Here is a 25966-nt window from a genome sequence, read left to right on the forward strand (position 1 = left end):
AACTTTTCAGTAGGTTCTCTAATAACATATTTGATCTGTGTTGTTTTGTTGATTTCAAAACCTCTTCTTTTTTTTTTTTTTTTTTTGTTTTTTGCGCCTATTTATCTGAAAAAGATTAGATTAGAATCTGTCCACGGCCATACAAATTTATGTTCTTTGCCATTTTGACAAATAACCTAAAACGTTTAATTCCCCATGATTAAGTAGGTTCATATAATTATTTAATTTTATCAAGTTTCACATAATTTTGAGACTGAATCATTAATGGCTTTTAAACAAAAATACAATGAAGACTTGAAAGCTTTCCCTTCAATTACATAATCAACGTTTGCTAATTTATTTTCTGCATCAGAATGCAATGCTGTTGCAGGAAGTTAGATCTGTTTATCATATTAAGAAAGAAATTAAATATAAGTCCAAAAACAATGTAAATACAGAGTAGAATTAAATGAAACAATATTAAACTAAAGCAGTACATAATGAAAACCATTAATACTTTAATAACTTATTTCAAAGAAATTTGAAATAAGAAATCAGAAATTACCCTTCAAATCAGAAATCATTCACATTAAGGGTAAAGCTATTATTAGCTAATAATAGTTATTAATAAATAATAAAGTTACTACAAATATCTCAAATAATAATACTCACAAATATCTCAAATCAAAAATCCATCAACACTGACAGTAATATTGATATTCTACATACACTCAAAAAGTGACAACATTTAAACATACATGAATATCTTAAGACATTTTAATAATTTAACACTCACAATACATATTTTTCTAATAAAAATAAAATCACAGTACCAGTATTGACTGACATCAGCTAAAAAAGCAATACCAATCACAGAGGATGATTTCAAAGGTGACAAAGACATTTGAAGTAAATTCTTTACAGGTTTTATCGCATAATTTGGTTGTCATTACAGAAGCGTAAATTTTAAACAAATATCATCGACTATCATGGGCCAGAACATAAAAAAAAACAATTAATAAATTTTAATTAATATAATTAAATTTATTGTAATTAGAAAGAAATCTAACCATGGTAGTACCTTATTCAAATATGAGACAAACTACAGCACTGGCTAAATTTAACCAATTTCTTTTAATAATTTCAAAAGTATAGTTAGTTACTTTTCGTAACTATAAATAATTTATAAGGTAAATGCATGAATTTTATAAAAAAAAATAAGGATACCAAAAATGGTACTAAATTTAACAAAAACATTATTTTTATTTTATGTTTATAAAGAAGTCTGTGAAACTGTAATTATTTAACTTTAAGCACGTACAAAAAACTTTAAGTAATTTTTAACAGAAAAAAAACTTAATTACGCAATAAGCAACTTACTGGGAAAATGTTAGGAGTTTTACAAGTTTGTTTTGAATCTATTTGGGTTTTTGCTTAAATGAGGTTAAGATATTTTGTTGGAACTGAATAAATTTGAATAGGTTAAATCTATTTAGTAGGAACATAAATTTAATTCGTAGTGGTTATATGTCTAAATAGAAGAATGGGGGTAATTTGTGCCACCTTGACACGATTGCATATCAGCTATTTGTTTTACGGCTGTTACACAGTACCAGTGAAAGAGATTGTGTGACCTAAGCCAATAAAATTTAAATTCTGACATATGAACACATATATCTGATTGTTACAAAAAAACTTTACAATGCTTAGTATAAAATTTAACTTTATTCGTGTTTTGTATTTACTTTCCAGTCATTAAAGAAACTTAGTCATGCAAATGTTGTGAAATTAAAGGAAGTTATTCGAGAAAATGACACACTTTATTTTGTTTTTGAATATATGAAGGAAAACCTTTACCAACTAATGAAGGACAGGTACGTTTTACCTCAAAAGTACTAAAATAATAGCATTTTATTTTACTTATCTTTAAAATAAGTTTCCAACTCACTGGAATTCATTAATTACTCATTTATAATTAAATAATATTAGTTTAAAAAATAACATGAAAGGTTTACACTATGAGAAAAATCACTTCTGTTTTGCTTCTTTATTCATGAAATATTTCCAAGAGGTTGTATCCTTGAGCACACAAAAATTTAACTGCCAGATTTTCATGAATGTACATATCTTTTGGGATCTCTGAATACAAAAATGTTTAAAGTCAGCATGTGTTGGCTTTTTCATAGGATGTGATTACTCATAGAGTCAGACAAGTAAATTTATATTTTTGAGAATTGAACATGAAGTACAAAGGGACCATCCCTTTCACCATTTTATAATTTTAGCCACAAAAAACCTTAAAAAGGTTTTTAAAAATCAATATATTACTCAAAGAATACTCAATTTTTAAATGTATCATAAAAATAAAAATCCAAACTTTCAAAAATTCTTGGTCTGGCTGGCCAAAATATATTTACTGGCTACTTATTAACATGATATCAAACCATTATAATATATGTAATCTCTAAAGGTGGGTCTGTAGTACGCTTTGGCATCATCCCCTCCATTGCTCTTAACATCACTCAGCAACTTTTCCACACACTAAAAGCCGTAGTAGTGTATTCCAAAATTCAAATCCATTAATTTGCAACAAGTTGCACCATATCTAATTATGGTGTCATTATTATACTAATTAAATATGTTCTGCTCATTTGTTATTACAAATAAAATTATTATTTTGTTCAAGATATATATGAAGTAATTTATTTGTTGAAAGTATATGTTATTTTTTTCAAGTATGTTAAACTAAGGTTTTGCTATAAACAGAAACAATGACATAATACAAAAGTATATGAAATGAGTTGTTTATTTATTATAGGCTGTAATATTACAATTTATAAAAATTATTTCTAAATAGCACGTATGCACCAATAACTAATATTCTTTGGAGCTTTGTAGGCCTATAAAACTACAATAATAAAAATATTAAATTGTACAAAAAAATACATAAATAAATAAAGTTAAAGAAACGTGAGTAAAAGTAATATAATTATAATCATTATTAACACTAACGAAATTATTAAGTTCATACCATAATAAACGTAAAATTAATTAAAACGTTAATTTCTACTATATTTTATAAATGTAAAAATAAAGTGATTTCATACAAGATAATTTACATAGTAGCGCAAATAAATTAGTTAATACAGTAGAATAAGTAAATAACAGATGAAATAAATAATTAATAATTAAATGACAAATTTAAATAAATAAATGATAGAAAAATAAATGAATATTGTAGAATAAATCATTATAAAAAAATAAATAATATAAGTAATGTCAATTGGAGGTCTTACTTTTGTAGCAACCAGTAGCATGTGTTGACATGCCAGGTTACAGGAGTGGGTACAGAGGAGGCTAGTAGAGGCAGCTTAACCCACCGGGTTGGTCTAGTGCTTAACGCGTCTTCCCAAATCAGCTGATTTGGAAGTCGAGAGTTACAGCGTTCAATTCCTAGTAAAGCCAGTTATTTTTACACGGATTTGAATACTAGATCGTGGATACCGGTGTTCTTTGGTGGTTGGGTTTCAATTAACCACACATCTCAGGAATGGTCAAACTGAGAATGTACAAGACTACAATTCATTTACACTCATACATATCATCCTCATTTATCCTCTGAAGAATTATCTAAACGGTAGTTACCGGAGGCTAAACAGGAAAAAGAAAGAAAGTAGAGGCAGCTTGTAGGGAGGACCTGCCTTTAGATTTTACATAAACTATAAATGTTATTTGAATTATAATCATATCAATTGGTAACTAAAATACATACTTAATATTACGTATATATATATATATATATATATATATATATATATTTATAAAATGGTTTGTTTTTTATTTTCTTAAAGAGAAAAACTTTTTCCGGAGCCAGTTATACGAAATATGTTATACCAAGTTCTACAAGGACTTAGTTTTATGCATAGACATGGATTTTTTCATCGTGATATGAAACCTGAAAATTTACTCTGTTGTGGTCCTGAGTTGATTAAAATTGCTGATTTTGGTTTAGCAAGAGAAATTCGTTCCCGTCCACCGTATACAGATTATGTCTCAACTAGGTATTGTATTGGCTTTCTCCTAGCAATAATTAATCTTTTGTGTGTGTGTGGGTGTGTGTGTGTCCATGCATTTGTACAAATGTCATTTACTGGAATACAGTCCAGTAACTGGAGAATAGTTAGTAACAATTTTTTTAAATGCTGCATTAGGTCAAATATATATTTTATCTGTAGTCAAAGAAACAAATTTTATCATGGGATTAATGCATTAACTCACAGTTAACAGATTAAACCGAACAGAGTATATTTAAAAAATAATGTCCATGTAGCATTCACTGTATTTTCTTAATAGTCTTTTATTCAAGATAAAAGTGTAGCACATTTAAATTGTCAATAGGTAGACCTATTAGTATTACCTAGCACCATGAAAAACAAATGCTTTGGTTTCATCATTCGCAGTAGCCTGCCTTACCACACTACACACTATCTTTAGGTTTTGGAATATGGGTTGACACCCATATTCATGAACCATTAACATCCAGATTTTTTCTTCTATAAGTTACAGAAGAATAAAACTAGTCCAGTTAATAATTTAAAATTGAACCAGCCTATTCAAATAGTCACAGATGACATTCAACAGAACCCAGAATGGGAAGATATTCTCTTTTAATTACAACTGAACAGTTTGTAAAATTTGGGTTGATATCTAACAAATATTGTTTTCAACCTTACTGAGAACTTATTTAGGTACCACCAAGTTTTATTTTTAATGTGTTAATAAAATATCAATTTGAGACACTTCTGTGAAATTACTTTTTAAACTAAAAAGGTTTATGTCTCGTCCTGTATGAAATATAAAAATTTCACAGTAATCCTTAAGTTACTTCTTAAAATTGATTATTTTTATCTGCTAAATCTACCATAATATAATTTAATACTTTACTTTATACAATTACAATAATTTTATTCACTCTTAAATTATTTTTATAAAAATAAAATTCAAAATATTGTAACAAGACCGGTATAACAGACCTGAGTAACAAATTCCTACCAATTAAGAAGAAAGTAGTTGAAAATCTAATAATGGGAGGAATCCAGAAAGGGGCTAAAAGAAACCCTTTTAGTAAAGGAAACAGGTTCATTTAATAATCGTCTTTTGTAATATTGCCCACTGACACACCTAAACAGATGTTGTTCATTTTGTGAGAAAAGTAACCAGACCAAGGTTTAGAATTTCATGAGAAAATGTAAGGGCAGTCGAGCATTCCCACATTTCGAGTTGCGTCCAGTCTGGCAGGTAAAGAGGATAGGAGTATAAATACTCCTGAGAAGACCAGTTAAAAATTATTTCTGCAAATCATTCTAAGCAAGATGTTATGATGAGAGTTTGCAAGATACGAGTTCTGTGAGTTGTCAGTCAACGAGAATATTCTGTGAAGAAGTCAATGAAGGAGCAAATTTCTAGTGACTAAGTCAGCACGATTAAGGTAACATCACAAGTAATTGCAGTACATGAAAACAAGAAATGGTTTGGTGAGTTACTGTAATGCTATAAGTGAAAGAGATAATGTACTAAATTTCATTCATAAACTGTTAGGGTAGTTTTATTTGTGAACAGCGAAGGTAATATATGCAGTAAAAGAACTTTATACTTGTCTTATCTATTGTGCTACTGTTGTTAATTCAAGACTAGTGGTTAAAAGTGTTAAGACTAGCAGTCATGATGATGTCTTTTATCAATGGGGCTGAATTCTGGTTTTCATTATTTACCTACCTGTGAATAAATCCTGACAATTACTTTAAATTCTGTTTTGTATGTAATCACTGTTTATTATTATTGTTGTTGTGGTTGTAATTACTACAAACATTTGTTTATTCATTGTCATTATTCTAATTATTATTGTAAGTTGCTTATTATTTTTACAATTGCCATTATTATTGATTTGTCTTGTTTTACCTATGTTTTTTAACTAATAAATTGTAATTATATATACATTTTCAATTGTGAGTCTCTCAATATGATCAGGCTCCAAACACACAACAGTATTCATTTTGAATGCACTTTAATTATCACAGTGATAATTGGATAATTATAAATTAAATTTTAAAAGTGTTTTGTGTTAATGGACTGTCACTGGGGATTTTATTTACTAACCTTAAATAGAAAATAAATGTATAGATTTTATAATGGTTGGTAAGAGTAAGAGAATATAGTGAAACAGAAAGTTATCCTGTGGCATAAGTTTGTCAATCCAACAAAGGATATTTTTTTATACAGCAGTCATAGTAATCTAATAAATGTAGTACACTTTTTTACTAGTAAAATAAAGCATATAAAATAGAAATAACTATTTTTAAACATTATTTATTAGATGGTATCGAGCACCTGAAGTTTTACTTCATTCTACAATATATTCAAGTCCAATTGATCTGTGGGCAGTTGGTTGTATTATGGCTGAGTTATATACATTTCGACCTTTGTTTCCAGGAAATAGTGAAATTGATCAAATATTTAAAATATGTTCTGTACTAGGAACACCAGATAAGGTATGTATATTTGTTAAATAAAAATTTCATTAATTTGGAGCATGTGTAACTTTGTTCGATTTGAATAAAAAAAAAGAAAAGAGAGTTAAAGATTTTTCAACAATCTTCTTCAGACGAACAATTATCTTGCCAGAAAATAACCTGTATTTATTGATAACATCAAAATAAAGAATTTTTTCCTGCTTATTCATGTTAATTAATTTACATGTTATGATTATTATAAGATGTTGGCTTGATTGATATGGAGTCTTAGATTCTTCAACTTACATCTGGTAGATTGCTTTAGAACTATACTAGATGAAAATAGAAGTTAAAAAAATTTCCATAGGTATGTGACATATGATTGCAGAGATAGATGAGATGATCCTTTACGAAGCTGTATCTATTCTTGGATGATTCATTAATTTCTAGATGAAAAGCAATTATCATTGTAACCAACATTTAAGGTACTCAGTACATTGATCAGTAATGCGCTGCTCAATGTAGTTAAAAATGTCAGTCATTCAATGTACTGTTGTCCATTATGAAGAGGGGGCCTTGGGTTTTCTTTGAGTGGATTTTTTGTTTTGTACTGTATTTCCTTTGTGAGTAGAGCATTTGTTCTCATCTTTTCTTTATCCATGATCCCATCTTCTCAATTTTCCATACTGTAGGTATAATTCAGCATGAAAATGGCAACACCTGTCAACAAACGTTAGGGAATGCATTCGCGCATGCATTGAAAGGTACTCACAAAAATTTCAGCCATTTTGAACACTCAGTTGTAGTTTGATAATCGTTTGAGTAAGTCATCGTGAGTGTTTTTGTCAAAATGGAAAAAATTTAATATCGTGTCGTGATTAAATACTTTCTTTTGAAAGGCAATACGCCTACGCAAATTAAAGCCGAGTTGGACGCTGTTTACGGAGGCTCTGTCCCATAATTTGCCACCGTGAAAAGATGGGCAGCTGAATTTAAACATGGTCGTACCAGCTTGCTGATGATGAGCGTTCGGGACGGCCAAAAACTGTAAACACCACCGATTTCATCGAAAAAGTTCACCAAATTGTACTGAATAATCGACGAATTAGTTAAAGAGATAGTAAAAGCTACGTTTATGTAAAGAACATGTTTGTCATATATTGACTGAAAAATTGATATGCGTAAACTATCCGCGCGGTGAGTGTCGCGTTTGCTCACTTTGGACCAAAAGCACATTCGAATGTACATTTCCAAGGCCCTGCTGGAGCAGTTTAAGCAAAACGACTCAGAATTTTTGCATCTATTCATAACTGTGGATAAAACGTGGATCTACCACAACACTCCTGAGACGAAACAGTCAAAACAGTGGACTGCAGAGGGTGAACCTGCTCCGAAAAAGGCGAAGACTGTTCCATCAGCCGGGAAGGTTATGGCGACTGTTTTTTGGGGGATAGTAACGTTATGTTGTTTATCGATTATCTTCAAAACGGTAAAACAATAACGGGACAGTATTACGCACCATTACTTAACATGCTGAAGGCAGAAATTCCAAAAAAATACCACATTTGAAAAAGAAAGTGCTTTCCCATCAGGAGAATGCGCCTGCTCACACTTCCACTATAGCTATTGCTTTTTCTTTCTTTTTCCTGTTTAGCCTCCGGTAACTACCGTTTAGATAATTCTTCAGAGGATGAATGAGGATGATATGTACGAGTGAAAATAAAGTGTAGTCTTGTACATTCTCAGTTCGACCATTCCTGAGATGTGTGGTTAATTGAAACCCAACCACCAAAGAACACCGGTATCCACGATCTAGTATTCAAATCCGTGTAAAAATAGCTGGCTTTACTAGGACTTAAACGCTGAAACTCTCGACTTCCAAATCAGCTGGTTTGGGAAGACGCGTTACCCACTAGACCAACCTGGTGGGTACGGTAGCCATTGCTAAAATTCACGAATTGCACTTTGAATTGCTTGACCACTCACCGTATTAATCAGATCTACTCCCAAACGACTTTATCTTGTTTTCTAACCTTAAAGTTCCGCTTGGAGGAAAGAGATTTTAATCGGACGAGAAAGGTTATCTAATTCGTAAACGCATATTTTGCGGAGAAACACGCTAACTACTATTTGAAAGGATTAAAGACATTAGAGCATCGCTGGAAAAGGTGTATCAACTTGGAGACTTTGTTGAAAAATAAAACTCTATATTTGACAGAAAATATACGTCTTTCTATGTTAGGCTCTAACCTTTTCAGACAACGTATGTAGTTCATGTATAATGTAGTATTTTGCTGGTCATGGCTTATAGAGTAATTTTTTATTTTTCGCCTTTAATAAAAAAGATTGACTATAAGTAAAGAAATTTTCTAAATTCTTAATTTATATTAATGTTTTTTACTGCTTCCTACTTTTTTATGTTGAACAGTTTTTGTTTGCATTAAATATAATACATAACATAGATGTATTATATGCACTGTATTATAATAAAAATATGTCTAATTCAATAATTTTTTGTCATATCGTTTATTATATTTCAAATCATGGATGATTGAAAAATCAGTCTGTGGCTTATACTCAATCCAATTCCAACTTCATCAACCTTAATTTAGTTATAAAACTTTAAATAATTTGTTAACTGATTTGATATTATTCTTATTGTTTGAAGCAGAAGACTTGTCTTTCTACTGTTCATCAGAGATAAAAATCTTTACTTTTTAAAGCAATCAATCCATTTATAGATCTTGCTTCGGCTCAAACTACAAATTGTTGTTGCATTCTTATGAATAATCCTCACACCTTCTAAATTGAGAAAACATCACAATTAACTTTTTTCCTAATTGCAATCAGACAAAAGAGTACTTATTTTTAATTTACTTTTAAATACAACATATTAACGATAACAATACTCTCACTGAACAGATGTGAGATTGATTTATAGCTGAACAAGACATTTGTGATTTAGAGGAAAATACAAATTTCCTTTACTTTATGATTCCTTTATAAATTATCACTATGCCAATGAAAGTCAATCATTCAATTCTGCCGCATTATAAAATCTCATACAAAAAAAACCGTTGCCAGTTTGGTTGATAATACAAACTCATGACTCATATAAGTTACAGTATATATAATACATGAGAATATATTAAAAAATAGAACAATTGAGATTAAATTATTTTCATTGCATTGAATTTAAAAAAATAATAAATTAAAAAAATATATTAAAGAAAATATTTAAATACATTAAAGAAAAAATTAAGCAACTTAGAGTCAATTACCTTAAAAGAAAAAACCGGTACTAAAATTACAATTAATTTTAGGAAAAAAATTTGTACAGTATTAATGTTCACATTTTCACATGGATATAGCAATTAATTGAGATTCAAGAAGTTGAATAACAACAAGATTAGATGTAAGAAGTTGTAGTTGAATACTAGTCAAAACAGGTGAAGGATGAAATATATGATTTTTATACTCTTAATTGTTCTAAAAATGCTAATACATCAAATACCCAACTTTGCCCCATAAACTTTCCAAGTTAAAAAAAAAAAATCATGAACCAAAATAAATAATACCTTCACCCTATAAGACAACTTTGACTTTGTTGTTATCTACAGTGTTTCAGGCTAATAAAAAAACAATCCTACTTTCATTTCTGTCAATAGGCTGGATTGTGAACTTACTATTGGTTATAAAATAATTTTATTTCACTGTAATACTGTATTTTGATTGTAAAAATTTCTAAATTAAAAAAAATATTTCAGGTTAAAATTCTGGTCAGGCTTGCCATTCTTTGTAAGCCACTAAATTTCTATACCATATTTCTACACAACCTCTATTTCTTTGAGCTTATGTGATGAACTCAAAATAAAAACAAAAGATTAATTTATATTTTCGTAGAAAATTTAATTAATTGCAAACAAAAACTATAATGTTACTTCTTTAATTGTCCTTTGTTAGTTTCAATAACTGTCCGCAGAACATAATAAAACTCCCTTATTTTTATAAGAGGAGTGTAATAATTTCATCATGAGTTTACCAATTTATTTTTCCCATAAATATGAGAACTATGTTGAAGGTAGGTAAAATAGAAATTATAATGATGAAAAATAAAAATATAAGTAATTTAAAATAATAGAGACAATAAAGCAACACAACAGATAAAAGTATAGGGTAAACTATCTGAGTAAATAAAGAATATGCTACAAATTAAATACAAATAATTGGTTGTAATTTCTAAACTGGAATCATGAAAGCTGACTAATGCTCATTTAAAATAGTTCTTTTTTAATTGTTTAGCATGACTGGTATGAAGGACATCAATTAGCCAATGGGATGAACTTCAGATTTCCACAGTTTCGGCGAACACCTCTAAGTTCAATAGTACCTAATGCTAGTCGAGAAGGAATTACTTTGCTTGAAGGTCTAGTACAATGGAATCCAAATAAAAGACCAACTGCTCACTTTGCACTCAGGTAGGTAAGAATATACAATTAGCTATTATTATTTAATTTTTATTTCTCTTTGCCAATACAAAACGAAATATATATATATATAAACACCAAAGATTCTATACCTTTAAAAATAATGTATACTCGGCCCACTATAGCTAACCTGTTGTAAACAACCATGTGGCATTGTAACAGACAATCTCAAAAGTTACACGTACAAATAAGAATAATAATAGTAAATAATAAAAGAATAATTCATGTATTATTCACTGAAATATTGTATTTTATTCATTTGGTGCCGACTGAATAGAGTTATTTATGAATTAATTACTTTGCAACTATATTTATAAAGTTATATCAGTGTTGACAAAAAAAATTGAGTCACCCACTATATATTACTGTACCAACACAATTGCACACGCTGGAACAATTGCACAGTCCATCAGCCTAGCACATCACTTTACAAATTTTTTTATTGCATATCTCTTTCCTCTCCCATCAATCTTATGGTCTCTTCATTTCATTAATTTGATTAATATCCTGCTGCAATATCAAATTTTAAAGGTTCATTTCTTTTCCTGTTTTTCCAATTCTTCATGTTTCACTAGGTAAAATATTACACTCCACACAAATATTTTTTAAGAATTTTTTTAATACTTAGATCAGTAAGTTTCATGAAAGTTCTTGCTAGTGCCAGTTTGCTTCTGATGTCTACATTACTTTGTTCAAATAAAGTATAATATAATGAAGATGAAGACAAGTTCTTGTGTAACCAAAGCTGTTCAGTTTGATGCAATTCTCAATTTATTTCTGATCGTTACTAATCTTATAACATTGAAATATTATATTCCAACTCTCCAATTACCTTAAATATTTTCTGATCATTGTCTTGCCTCTGCAGATTTTTGTTTTATCACTTCTTTACACTAGCAAATTAATTAATCCTAGAGAGATCTTAATACACTGCCAACCTATCATTTCCATCTCTTTACTAGATTCTGGAATTGATTTCTCTCCTTTCCCATTTATCTTAAAACCTCTTAATTTATGAACTTTATTAATCTATCAATTTTAACTACCCCTCCTGTAACTACATTCCAAAGGCCTTTTCTTTGCTTTCTACTTTCTTGTTCTCCAATTTTCACTACCGTAAAGCATCTCATGAAGATTATTTTTTATAATTTTTAAATTTACATCTATTGCTAGTAGAACTCTTTCTTGCATGAAAGTTCTTCTCCGTTGAGTTGCTTTGTTTTTGATGTTCACATTATTTCATCCATATTTTATAATTTTGTTGTCTACATCAACATCTTAATATTTAATTCCTCCTAATAATTACATTTCATATCGTTTTTTAGGCTTTCTAAAATAAATTTCTCTTCTAGCAATAAATCTGTGCATTGTATGTACAACTTATCTTACTCATCTCAGAATTAGAGCTTATCTTTTTTCATCATCTTCATAACTCAACCTATAAGTACAACTATTAATGTTATAATTGCAACCTGATTCTTGAAAAATAAGTTATCTTCCTATGTATTCCATAAATTTTCTTAAAATTATGAATATTTATTTCATTCTACATATCTACAAATGCCATGTATGTGATTTTAATCTTTTCAAGTTCCCTCTAAAACTAACGTGAGGACCGTTCAGGTCCTCACGTTAGTTTTAGAGGGAATAAAAAATAAAAATAAATAAATAAAAAGAGGCTGTTCTAGCCTCTTTTTGAAACCAATCCTGTCTTAAATGAAATTAATACTGTTCTACAGAACAAACTCTTAAGTCTAAGCTGATAGGGGAACAAAAGAAACTATGGCAGAAAAAAAGCCAGTAAGCAAATTGGTAACTTTTTTTATTCCAATAAATGAAATTTAATCATTGTTGTTTCTATTTTATAGCTATTTGTATTTGATGAAATCAATTAAATTTATATATATTTTTTTTATTCTTGCATTGTAAATATGACTATTTTTTCTTTTAGTATTATCTCAAAAGTTAAATTTCAGATCTTGTTACTTTTGCCAATATCAGTAGATAGTAAAGAAAAGCAAAAACCTAATAAATGATAATAAAAAAATTTAATAAATGATTATTTTTCTTGATGAAAACCTTTACTAATCATTGCCAAATTTCTTCCAATAATTTAACTACCTTTTAGATACATCATAAATTACAACATTTACAAAACCACTTCATTCTCCATAAAAAAGGAAAGTGCATTGGTTTGTTTGTTGTATGTGCTCACATTTTTATTTTAGCTGATATTGGCGCAGAGCGGACTAATAGTGGTGCATCGGGTGGCTGTGTGCAGTGCAAGAACGATTTATACTTCTTGATATGAACAATTCATCTAAAATTATATTTGTGTTTTGGGGATAAAAAAAAAAAAAAAACATTGGGGTTAGAGCTGCGTTAAAAAATCACAACACAAGAAAGTTTTTGCGATGGGACATAGGCTCACCTTTTTTAGTTATCATAAATTATTCTAATTAATTTTATATCAGATCTAAAAAAAAGTTCATATTTAATTGAAAAAGAAAATTATTACATTCACAAAATAAAAGTTTTACGTTTGTAAAATTAAAAAAAATAATGAATTTCAGTCTTCAATTCATACAATAAATACAGTTCTTAAAGTATTGCTTTAATATTATGTTGAAGAAAATTATACATAATTAAATACTAGTACTCTTAAAATTGGGAAACTGTTCAATAAACGATATATTTAAGGCAATAAGAAGATCACGTCTGCTATTTCCATCATAAAAATAACCACTGGTAACATATGTGTGAGAATGTATCTAAGTTTAACAGAAAACATTTAACAATAATTCTACTTTTTTGCATATTGATTAACAAAGATTAAGTTATTTATATATAAATAAAATGAATATTTATATATAAATAAAATGAAATTCAACCTCACAAACAATTCATCTCTGTTCTTTTTTCTAGCAGTTTCAGTCATTCGACCATCCTTAGGAAAAGTTATTCTTCAATTTGAGATCGTTAAAATTAAAGAATGTAGAATGTAAGTTTATAAAATGTTAAATTCATAACTGGTTGTCATAATATAAAGTTAGTCATGTCTGTTATGTAAGAAGGTCGCAGTTGTTATGAATATTAGTGGTTGGAGGGAGACAATTTATTTATACATAAATAATAATATATATCAACTGTGCCATGCTTAAAAAACTTAAGATTAAGTTATTTTAAAACAAAAGTAATTGAGGTAGTATAACATTTATTAATGAGTAATTCTTTTAAAAAGAAGATTAAAAATAATAAGCTTAAGTTATAATCTAATATTCCATTTATAGACAACCATACTTCCAAGTTGGTCAGAGACTCAGCGGAATTAATTCATTTAATGAAATTGATCGTTTAGCTATAAATCAACATAATCCATCAGCACAAAGTACAATAAAATTAGCACCAGCGGTAAAATCTACGCAAGTCATAACAGATGAAAAAGATTTTTCTGGAATTTTAGGGTAAGTATTAAACATGTAATTTTTTATCTGTTTATTTATGCAAGTATTAGTAATATTATTGTACATTTTTAATTAATTTCCATTAAAATTAAAAATAATTTCCATATCCTTCAAAGGATATGGAAATTCAAATATAGTCAAAATATTCAAATAAAGTCTGGACATCCTTCAAAGTGAAAGCGATATTTGAATAAATATTTATTTTAAAAAAAGATAAATATTTAATATAAATTATGAATGGTATAATTACATTAAATGATAAATCATGGTTAGATATAAGATAATATCATTATCCTAGTTTTTATTATGACTGTTGATCAATTAAGGAGAAGAAATTGAACAGGAAGTGTAAAACCTAATACAACATTAAGATAAGCAAGTGTGAAACTTTTTAACAGTCATATGCTGTCCTATCTATTTTATTAATAAATATAGAATTTATTGCAATCAGAGTAAATTCTATAACTTTAATGTGGCAAATTATGGAATCTGAAACATTAACCTGCAACTGTCAGAGGTTTCCTCATAGGTGTAATGGACAACCATTATTAAGAAAAAGGAACTTTGTAATACTTTTAAGAGCAACTGGAAATTTCCCTACCTTCTACAAAATAATAAATTTTCTCATTTTTGTTTCTTGGAATCCATAGCCACACAGAGAAATAATGTTAGACAATGTAAAAAAACTTACATTGTTGCAGTTAATTTAAATGTTCTAATCTAGAATTATAATTGTTAAGTTGTAAATTCTTAAGAATAAAATGTTTGAAATTAATAGAATCGAATCCTTACAGCTCAATATTTTTATTTTTATTTTAGAATTGGTTTATTCTATTAACAATATGTAAGCAGAACAATATTATATTGCCCTTTCCTTCATCTGTTATACAACTTAGAATTATGGGATTATAAGCTTTTGAAAATACTAAATACATTTCCTGTGACAACATGCACTGCAAGATTCTTATTTGTAATGAAGAGGTTAAAATTATTACAAAAAAAAGCACAAGAGACCAAAGACTACCTGGTTTTTAAACATCATACATTGGGAAATCAGTTTGATCAAATAATATAATTGAAATTATGCCAAAAAAATATTGAATCTTTACAATCACAATAATTACAAACTTTTATATGTACTGATTAACCATTGTTTTAATTGAATTCTTATTCAATGTAAAAAAAAAAGGATTAACGGAATGGCATAAAACAGAATTGTAGAAATGAATTCGAGATTACTTTAAAAATATTTTGCAAGTGCAATTTATTTAATAGTTAACAATTTTTTGCTATTTTAATTATTATTATTATTAATCATGGTTAATCACTACTTGCATAGAAAGCAACTGACCAGTTCTGTTCTCAGATCTTTTCATATTAACTATAAAAAAGTCTGGGACAAGTAGTGTAAAGCATACACTAAAAGCAACACTAAAGCAAAGCACACACCTTTCTGTCCAGGAAACAATATATTAACAGGAACAATATTCCTCCAGTCACTGAATAATGACAGCAGTAAATATACAATGCTAACAAATAGCAACCAATATTTACACAAAATTTTCAGGAAAGAAGATTATTTATTTGAACCCTCATAATTAATTTTATGATTAACTAATAAACTACTTGTCTAAAATGCAACAAGTCAGAAATAATCCAAATTAACTATGACTAAACTAAAAAAACATTACTGATGATATATATTCAACCACAGATATAAAGAATACATACAAACACTACCCACAACAGAATCATCAACCTTTGTAAATTATTTCATATGTACTGAACTGCATTTAATATGTAAATTAGTAACAATAAAAAGATTTTAGATAGTATCGAAAAAACCGTGAAATTAACATAAAATTTATATAAAAGTACTAAATTTGATAAAAACTATAAACTAAAGAATATATATAAAACATACAAAGGAGATTCCAGATTCAAAATATTCACTATTAGCAATACATCACCTGCACTAGCATTAATGAAGTTGTATAACAGATTTGAAAAGATTTTTTTAGAAGCATACTTTAATATATTTTGATTTAATAAATTAAGTTAGTTACAAGGCTCAACTGATAAATTTTGCACATATATGCATAGCATAGGAATGAAATAAAAAATGATAAAAATACAATACCTTAGCTACAAAAGTATTTATTTTTCAATATAATCCCCGTTTACACTGATAAAGTTTACCCAACATGTGACAAGTTTTTGCATTCCGTCGCTGAAAAATTCTGGCGGTCTTTATCAGATCCAAGTGGCCACAGCTTCTTTCACCTCATCATTGGTGGTGTAATGATTACCTTTGAGATCCCTCTTGTGATGAGGGAAGAAGTGGAAGTTGCACGGAGCCAACTATTTAGATATGCCTAACTGAATAGCAATGCATTGCTGGATGATTTGCTGGTCACTTAAAGCAAATCGTCCACCTTCTTTTGATGTTTCTCATCAGTCACAGAAACTGGTCATCTGCTGCGAGATGAATCCTCAATTGTCGCTTTACCAGCTACACATTAGCAAAATTTCAACGCCCACTTATTCACAGTACTTCTGTCAACAGTTTCACTATCACAGTAACCCACTTTTAAACTATGAAAAATATTTATAGGGATTCACATATTCCGCTGTTAAAAATTTTATCACTGCAAGCTGTTTTAACCATGTTGAAATACTGGCCGTACTTGACTCCATTTTAACTGCTACCAAAAACAAACCGGTAAACAGATTTCTACGCATTATCGCAGGTTTGTAGAAGGGGATTTTAGCTACCACACCCAACTTGATAGTACCGTTTGTCTCCATGTAGCACATTAGTATACAAAATGTATCAGCTGAGCTTCATAAATTGTAAAAAATAAATTAACATACTTTAGTCAGGTTGATGAAAGATTTACTTATATTAACAGTACTATGACAATGGTTTCTTATCTGATAAAATGGGGAACACTGAATTCAACCATTAATTTTTGTTGTATTTGAATCTAAGGTAGCATCTCATAACAGGTGACTTTGACAGTAGGAAAAAGTTATTACAGTTCTTACAGAGGTTGGTTCAATGGTGAGGATTTGTGGTATATGCCTGCTTGATAAATCACTTAATAAATCGGAATACACATGCTGTGCTGGAAAGTTGGAGTACTAACCAACAATTTGATACCTGTGCTAACACATATATTTACATTAAGATAGCTTTGACAAACTGTTTCATCCCCAGAATCCTTTGACAGAAAAATTAGTTTATTTATCCAGTTTATATTAACTGGATTAAAGAACTCTGGAAAAATGTTATGTTGTCTGACAAATCACATTTTTCTGTCCAGGGACAAAGGGTTCCACGCATTAGAAAAGCATCAGATAAAAATACATTGACTCACATCGAACAATCAATTAAACATACCCAAAAAAAATGTTTTGGGATTGTTTCATATTTGAAGGCCCTTGTTGTACTTACAGCAGATGATATGTTGAAAAGTGATAGATATATCAAGATTCTGAAGGAAAGGATTGTAACACAACTTCAAAAAAAATTCCTACATTTGTTCCCACAAAATTTGGCACCATGCTATGCTGTCAGAAAAATGAACAAATTTTTAAAAATATGAAGCATTAAGGTGCACCCATGACTAGGCAACTCCCTAGAGTTAAACCTATTTGAAAATCTTTGAGCAATTGTCAAAAATGACTCTCAAAAATTAATTGTACCACAAAAACTGACCTCATTAAATTATCGGTATGGTTTCACGATAAAGAAATCAAAAAAATGTATAGTACCCTTGTTGAAGCGATGCCAAATCGTGTATATGACGTGATTAAGAATAAAGGAGGACATATTAATTAGTAGATATTCACAAATTGTACAGGTATGATTTGTTTTCTAAATAAAGTTACTTTTACTAAATAACATCGGATTAAATTGCATGCTACTATATGTTAATTGATTAATGATATACTCTTTAAAATAGATAAAAGAAAACTGCTGTTTATAATATCTTTTATGGCCAGTTTTCCTGTTAGATGATAGAGATATATAATATTACATAGGAGGGATAACTATTTATACAATAATAAATTTGTTAATAATTAATTAATTAGTGATATTACATAATGACATCAAAAAAACTGATTTTCTTGCTCTAAATATTTCGTAGTTTCATTTGCATCTATACTTAAAATTATGTTCCACTTAAACTTAAAAAATAAATCATAATGAAATAGGGACAATATTTTTAATCTTAAAATAGTATTTAAAATAAATCTATATTTTTAACGCTTACTTTTTATAAAATGTTTTTAGATTAAAATTTTCTACTATAATAATGTTAAAGGTAAATATTATTTATTTTCCAGAACTAAATCTGTAACACAATCTGATATCAAGAAAATGAAAGAAAATCGATACTGGTGCAATAATGAAGGTCAAAAAAAAAGTAGAATAAGTGCTAAACAACACTATCTTTCTGTTGCTAGATATGTGGCAGGAAAATCAACTACTATTCTCAATGAGTATGGTTTTTTAAATTTCATATTTGTTTTCTACTTTAGATTTCATTTAAGACTAGTTCAAAAGCATCTTTTTCATATTTATTTTAATAAATTATTTATATATATATATATATATATATATATATATATATAGTTTAGAGGAATAAGTTGTGCTTGTTTCTATAAACAATCATTAATTTATTATAATAATCCTATGCGCCACACTGAGTGTTTATCTGTTATACAAAGGTCTGTTCAAAAAATATGTAGACCAACATCATAAAACAAAATGCACTTTTAGAAGTTACTTGTCTGGATCCCCTTCAAAGTACTCTTCTCCCTGACGCACACACTTATCGAACGGTGTTTCCACTTTTGGAAACAGTCCTGGAATGTTTCTTTTGTGATGTTCTTCAGTTCCTTCGTCGCATTTGCCTCAATCTCAGGAATCATCTCACATCTTCTTCCTTTCAAAGGTCTTTTGAGTTGGGGAACAAGAAGAAGTCACAAGGAGCGAAGTCAGATGAATTGGGTGGGTGGGGAAGAACAAACAGTGATCGAGTGTTTGGTCAAAAACGCACGAGTTCTGAGGGCTGAAGGGTTATCGTGATGAAAAAATCAGTCACCACTTTTCCACATTTCCGGCCTTCCGCCGGATAGCTTCCCGCAGACGTTGAGAACTTCAATATAGTAAGTCTGGTTCACTGTGGAGCCTTGGAGAGAAGGTACTCGTGGTGGACTATGCCCTGAGCATCAAAAAAACTGTCAACATCACCTTCACATTGGAACGAACTTGGTAACCTTTTTTTGATCTGGGAAATGTTTCACCCACCCACTGGAACGATTGAACCTTTGTCTCTATGTCATAACCGTACACCCAAATTCATCACCTGTTATGATTCTCGATAAGAACTTTTCATCTTCTTCTGAACGTTCAAGCAATTCTTGACAAGCCTGGACGCGATTTGCTTTTTGGTCGTCCATCATCAGGCGTGGAACAAATTTCGCAGCAACGCGGTGCATCTTCAATTTTTCGGTCAAAATCGTAACATGATCCATTGATATCCCACTCTTCAGCAAGCTCTCTGATGGTCAGACGTCGATTTGCCCGAACCAGGATGTTGATTTTGTCTATGTGTGAATCGTCAGTTGACGTGGAAGGACATCCAGGACGCTCATCGTCTTCAATCGACAGAAACGTCCATGCCACTTAAAACATGTCACACGCTTCATAGCAACGTCGCTGAAAGCCGTTTTGAGCATAAGTTTTACTCGCAGATTTTCCGATTTTAACTCAAAATTTCACAGAAACTCTTTGCTCGATCAAGTCACTCATTCTAAAATCCGCCAAATGAAAAAAATACTTCACAAACAAACGCGTAGCTAAGCAACCAATAATGATATTTGCAATCAAAAAACTGCGTTGTAAACAGCTGATCTGTATGAACATGGCGACGCCAAGCGGATTTGACTGGAACCAACTGGACTCGAGCAATTCAAACAGTCTACTTATTTCTTTGAATAGACCTCGTATTTTAATGCTGAGGTCTGTTACAACTATACTGCATTTTTTATTTTGCAAAAAAATATTTTCAGAAACTACTTCCTCCAAATATATGAATTTTAAGCAATTCGGTTATCACTAATTTTATTGTAATTTAATAGTTAATTACTGGTGTAAAATATGATTTATGGGTACTAAAGTTATACTTTGGTGGACATTTCAAAACGAGAGGAAATTGTAATGAATTTCAGTTATTATTTATATATCTTTGAACTTCATTAATAAAAACCTGAATTCGGTAAAATTCATTACTGAAATAAAGTAATGTGACTTCTACAAGTGTGACAATTAGTTTTTAATTTAAAAATAATTTTTTTATGGGGTGGAAAGATTTCATTACAAAATTAAGAAAGTCACCACTACTTTTTAATTTTTTCAATGGTTGTTGAGTATTTACTGTTTATTATTTCACTTTGGTAACTGTTTAGTGTACCAAAATCTTTTTATAAAACTTTTATAATACTGAAGCCACAATATAATTTTCACATTCACTTCATGATCTGCTTTCAAATTCAGAATAATTTTTAAAATACCTGATAATTTCCAGCATAAATTAAATATACCATCAAATTGTAAGCATTCAATTTCCCCAGAAGAAATCAAATTAATTTCAGTTCAGTGAAAAACATGATTATTACACATACATACAAAACAATTACAATTGTCATAATTGATTAAGATACTACTTTATTATAAGAAATAAAATCAATTTAACTTACAACTTTTGTAAGTTTAGCAATAAATTTTTAATGTGTACAACTAAAATGTTGAGATCGGAAAACCATGAACAACAAATGCATCAGAAAATTTGTTTTTAAATGTGATTAATACTATGGTGCTACTTTAGTATGTAGTCTACCGTCACAAAAATCACATAGCTAAACTGTCGCCAAGAAAGTAAAACTCATTCACGAAAAAACAATGAACATAAAGGAGAAGAGCTACAAACATACCTTCTTCATTACTGTTTTTTTCAACTTTAGCATCACTGTCTTTCAGTTCAGACCATTCAACATGCTATTCCTTTTGTACATAGGCCTTCCTGCAAACCTTGCCTTGTTGATTTGGATCAGGCGATCTGTGGCAACAATTATATGAAGGCTAACATGCAGTAAACTCGTGCACACTTTGTGACACATATTATACCAGTTATTGTTTGTTGATTTACAATCAATAATGATTAACTGCTCAAAGATGTAGCAGTAGATTTGGGGATGTTCATCATGAAGAGAATAGAACTATTTCCAAAATTTTGTACATCCTCAGGTTGCAGTTCAGATACTTATTCAAGTCTGTGAAAAGGAAGAAAGCATTGTTACTGCGCACTGACCGAGTAGCTTAACATTGTTTTTGCCAGCAACAGAAAACAAGTCAGAATTCACCCCCACGATCTTGTTTATGGCTGCTTGCCATTTCACACCCACATGGTGATAGTCTATTAAATAATAACTTGTTATCCAACAAATTATTTTGCCTTAAAAAGGTGATAGCCTTTTCTTCACCACCCGCAACATTTTTGTAGTAATCTCTTAAAATCATTTTGTGAAAGTTCAATTCACGATTAGGTCATCTCTTAGTAGCATAAACATGATGCAACTGTTGTTTACAAAGCAATGTATTTTTGTGTGTTTACAGCATTAAGAAAGTGACATCATGCTTCAAATACAAAATAATTATTTTAATTTTATTTCACATTTGCTTTTCCATGTGTATAAAGTTCAGTTCTGTGGTTCTGCTCTTGGTACAGTTCTTTTGGCGTGTATTTTGTTACATAGTCAATTAATGCGCGATATGATATTGTAAAAATTTTTTATCGTGGTTTATGTTTCAAATTTTTTAAGACAGTTTGTTCACGTGTGAATAATTATGCCTGAATTTAGATCTTTTGTGAAAGGTAAAAAACCGAATGGAAGCAATTAAACAGATAATTCTTTTTCCAGTAAGTAATTAAAATTACAGTAATAACCATCCATCGCGATATTTACCATGTTATTAGTAATAGATAATATTTTGTTATCTGTTATTACACTTTACACTGTACAATTCAAAATTACCTGACTTGTATTTCATTTCAAAATTGTTGCATTTATTTGTTAAAAATAAATAATTACTTGGTAAGGGGGATTACTAAGAGTTAAGGGAACATGTTTTTACGTTGGGTAATAACTGTCACCATTCCAAACTCACTGTTACTTGGCAGCAACTGTACTTTAGTGGTAGATGTCACAAGGTTGCTAGACTGCATACTAAAGTAGCACCAATACTATTTTGCTAAAAATTTGAAGATAATGAGTACCTAGAGAACTGATATTTATGGACTAATTTAACTGTGTCTAAAATTAAAATTACTACCTGTACTATCCTTGAGTTACATCCTTTATCAAACTGATTTTTAATGACAGTTTGAACCAGTTTAACTTGAAATAATTTTCAAGCTTCCATTTCTCAAATAACATTTTCAGTTGCACTTCAGATCTGTCTTAATGACATTTAGTAGAAAAAAAATTGTAATAAATTTAGTTAAATTGTAATTAAAAATTTGTAGTTCTGTATAATGTTAACAACTGACTAACATGAATCATTACATCACTAATATATTCCATTAATTTCCTACATAACACTGGGAAAAAATTGGTAACTGCTTGTGTTGGACAAGTCTTTTTTCCAACAAGACATATCTCTTTACAAGATTGTCTTGTTAAAAACTAAATAATATTTCGGGTCTACTTCATCGAAACAATATGTTATATACACTCGGCTTTGAAATGAAGTTACTTCTTTATAATGAAGAAAAAAAAAGATTATGATGGATTTGTCTTGAGAATAACTGAATCTGCCCGAATCAAAATTGCAACTAATTTTTTTGATTTTTTCTTGACAGTCAATAGCAATATCTAAAATATATGTGTTAATTAATTTTGCACAAGTTTTTTTTTAAACTTATGACTCTCGTAGAATATTTTCAGAATTTTGAAAATTTATTGAAAATACTTTTTGATCTGTATCAAACATGGATTTATGAATGAGAAAATAAAATTCTTTAAAAGTAATTCAATAAAAATATAGTAGTAAAACATATAATTAAACAATTTTTTAATGTGATGTAGGGTTGAGTAAATGCATTAAAAGCAAAAAAAAATTGGGGTCAGATTGAAAAGAAAACTGAAAATAACACAACAAAATGCAGTTTTTTCATTGCATTTTCAAATGCTTTTGGATTGTACTTCAATTAATGCCAAATTATTAGCAATTATCTAAACATGTTTGTTCTAATTTCGAATTCTTTCAGCAGAAATTTGCAGAATACAATCTTGCTGAATTTTTATCTTATTTTTAAATTAAAATAAAGGTAATAGGCTATGTAACCAATTAAATGATGTATTACATTAGTTTATGCTAAAGCAGGTAAATATATTGAAGACTTACTTTTTATTTCAGAGAGCAACATCAAAAGAAACCTCTTGCAACTAGGCAAGAATTAAATTTAAATTACATATATCCAGGAATTAGTTCACTTACTTTAAATAATGTAAATACTTCACAAACGAAAGTGAAAGGGCGTACTGACTGGGCTGCCAAGTAAGTAAAATTATTTTCATATATTATTTAGTGTAAGGAACTAAATTTTTTGAGTTAGATTAAGGTCAAATGTAACTACATCACTGTTTATCACCACTGGTAATCAGTTTAGGCTCTCAAATTGACAATTAATAATTTCATGCAGCCAATTATTTGGTTTGCTTAGCATTTCTCCCACTACCACCCCATTCGGTCACCTTAAAGCATATGACCAAAATGTCTGTGCCACAAATGGCTACTGAGCCTCAAACAGTTTAGCGACCAGTATCCTGAATAGCTCCTAGAGCTTACCTAACAGCGTAAGCAGACTAAGCGCAGTGCCATACACCACTAGCTTACATGTCTTAACCGCCCATTTGTCATATAATTGCTAAAATGGGTATGTACACCCCGTCAACTACTAAAAATATGTATGACATCCATAAATTAAAATTAATTTCTTTGAGACAGCAATTCGCTGCCACACCTAGGACGCTAAATGCCAGCAAGTACCTGTACACCATTAAAGCGCTTGGAGACTTAATCTGGCTGGTAGCCAGCTGATGTTGGTTGAACAAAGCAACCACATCAAGGAACTCCCACACAGTCCAACAATGCGGCTCTCGCTACATTGACTTGCCGCTTGTGAGTGGCCAATTTTCCCCTTGAACTTTAAGTTCCAGAGTGACCTGAGTTCTGGCTCCTCACCCCCCCTCCCACCCAAAGAGCTGGGCAATCGAACATCATGTATTTGTTCAATTGGACCTCCCCACAGCTCATCAGCTGCCAGGTGGAACTGAAACAAATATTGGTTTAAATTTACGTAGTTGGAGAGCGCTCGGGCTTCTGATGCCCTTAAAAACGAGAGGCATACCACCCCCCACCCCCCAGATCCTGTAAAATCTATACAAGAACCTTCCCTTAGTCATGGCGTGCCATTCTTGCTGCCATGCAGGAGGGAGATGGGCAACTGTTCAAAATTTAGAACCGGTGCATTGAGATCACCGTTCCAATCCGGTATAGGCCCGGCTTGAAACCACATCCCAAATACCTCGGCCTCCCTGCCTTTTCGCAATTTCCACATGACCACCCGAACTTTTACCACTAAATCGATTGGAAGAGCCTTCCCCAATACAGTAGTAGCTTCGTAGGTGTTTTTAAAAACACCAGTGCATACAATTAAGGCTCTGCGCTGGGCACTCCTTAAATTTTGAATAAGTGCTCGATTTCTTTCCAACCTACGCGCCAAACTGACGCCGCGTAAGAGGTCATACTTTCGAAGACACCTCGGTACACCATGTACAAATGACGGCCCGACAGTCTGTAATCCTTTCGAGCAATCCTCCTAAGCTTGTGTATTACAGAGATGGCGTTCGCCGCTACTTGCCTAATGTGTTTGCTAAACAGCAACTTCTCATCAAACAAAACACCTAGGCACGTATGAACTCAAACTCGACTGATTACACAGCCTTTATACTTAATACGGGGGTTACGACTGTATGATAACTTGTCTGCACCCTTGAGAAGCATAAACTTTGTCTTGGGCACAGAAATCCTTAAATTTTGAATGTTCATCCAGCCCTTTGCGGTTGACAAAGCCGCCTGCGCTCGGTCTTCTAGCTGCGGTTGTGAATTACCATGAACTAACAACAGGAGACAGACTTCGGCAAAAGCCTAGGCCGTGACCCCTTCCGGGAATGTTAGTCCCAAAAATCAGTCGTATACCAGGTTCCATAGAAGGGTCCGAGAACAGAGCGGGCTTCCCTTGGTGACGGATTTTTCCACAACTAGGTGCGTATCCTTAAACCAGAGCCGTTTGATCTGACAAATAGTCACGTACTACGGCCTGCAGGGCTACAGGAACATTGCGGCGTTCCAACTCATAGAAGACAGAACTCCAACACAAGGAAGGAAATA

General features: G+C 30.5%; 1 protein-coding gene across 1 annotated transcript in view; it reads left to right on the plus strand.

Moving 5' to 3' along the window:
• Nucleotides 1-25966, plus strand: part of LOC142326405 (serine/threonine-protein kinase MAK-like) — a 44924-nt gene that overhangs the window by 16644 nt on the left and 2314 nt on the right. The window contains exons 3-9 of the mRNA XM_075368886.1: nt 1732-1853; nt 3831-4040; nt 6353-6527; nt 10791-10966; nt 14266-14439; nt 18793-18948; nt 23930-24070. Of these exons, the coding sequence (XP_075225001.1) occupies nt 1732-1853; nt 3831-4040; nt 6353-6527; nt 10791-10966; nt 14266-14439; nt 18793-18948; nt 23930-24070 (1154 nt within the window). The remainder of the gene's footprint in view (nt 1-1731; nt 1854-3830; nt 4041-6352; nt 6528-10790; nt 10967-14265; nt 14440-18792; nt 18949-23929; nt 24071-25966) is intronic.

The sequence above is a fragment of the Lycorma delicatula genome, chromosome 6 (assembly GCF_047948215.1).
Source record: "Lycorma delicatula isolate Av1 chromosome 6, ASM4794821v1, whole genome shotgun sequence".
Classification (NCBI taxonomy): Eukaryota; Metazoa; Arthropoda; class Insecta; order Hemiptera; family Fulgoridae; genus Lycorma; species Lycorma delicatula.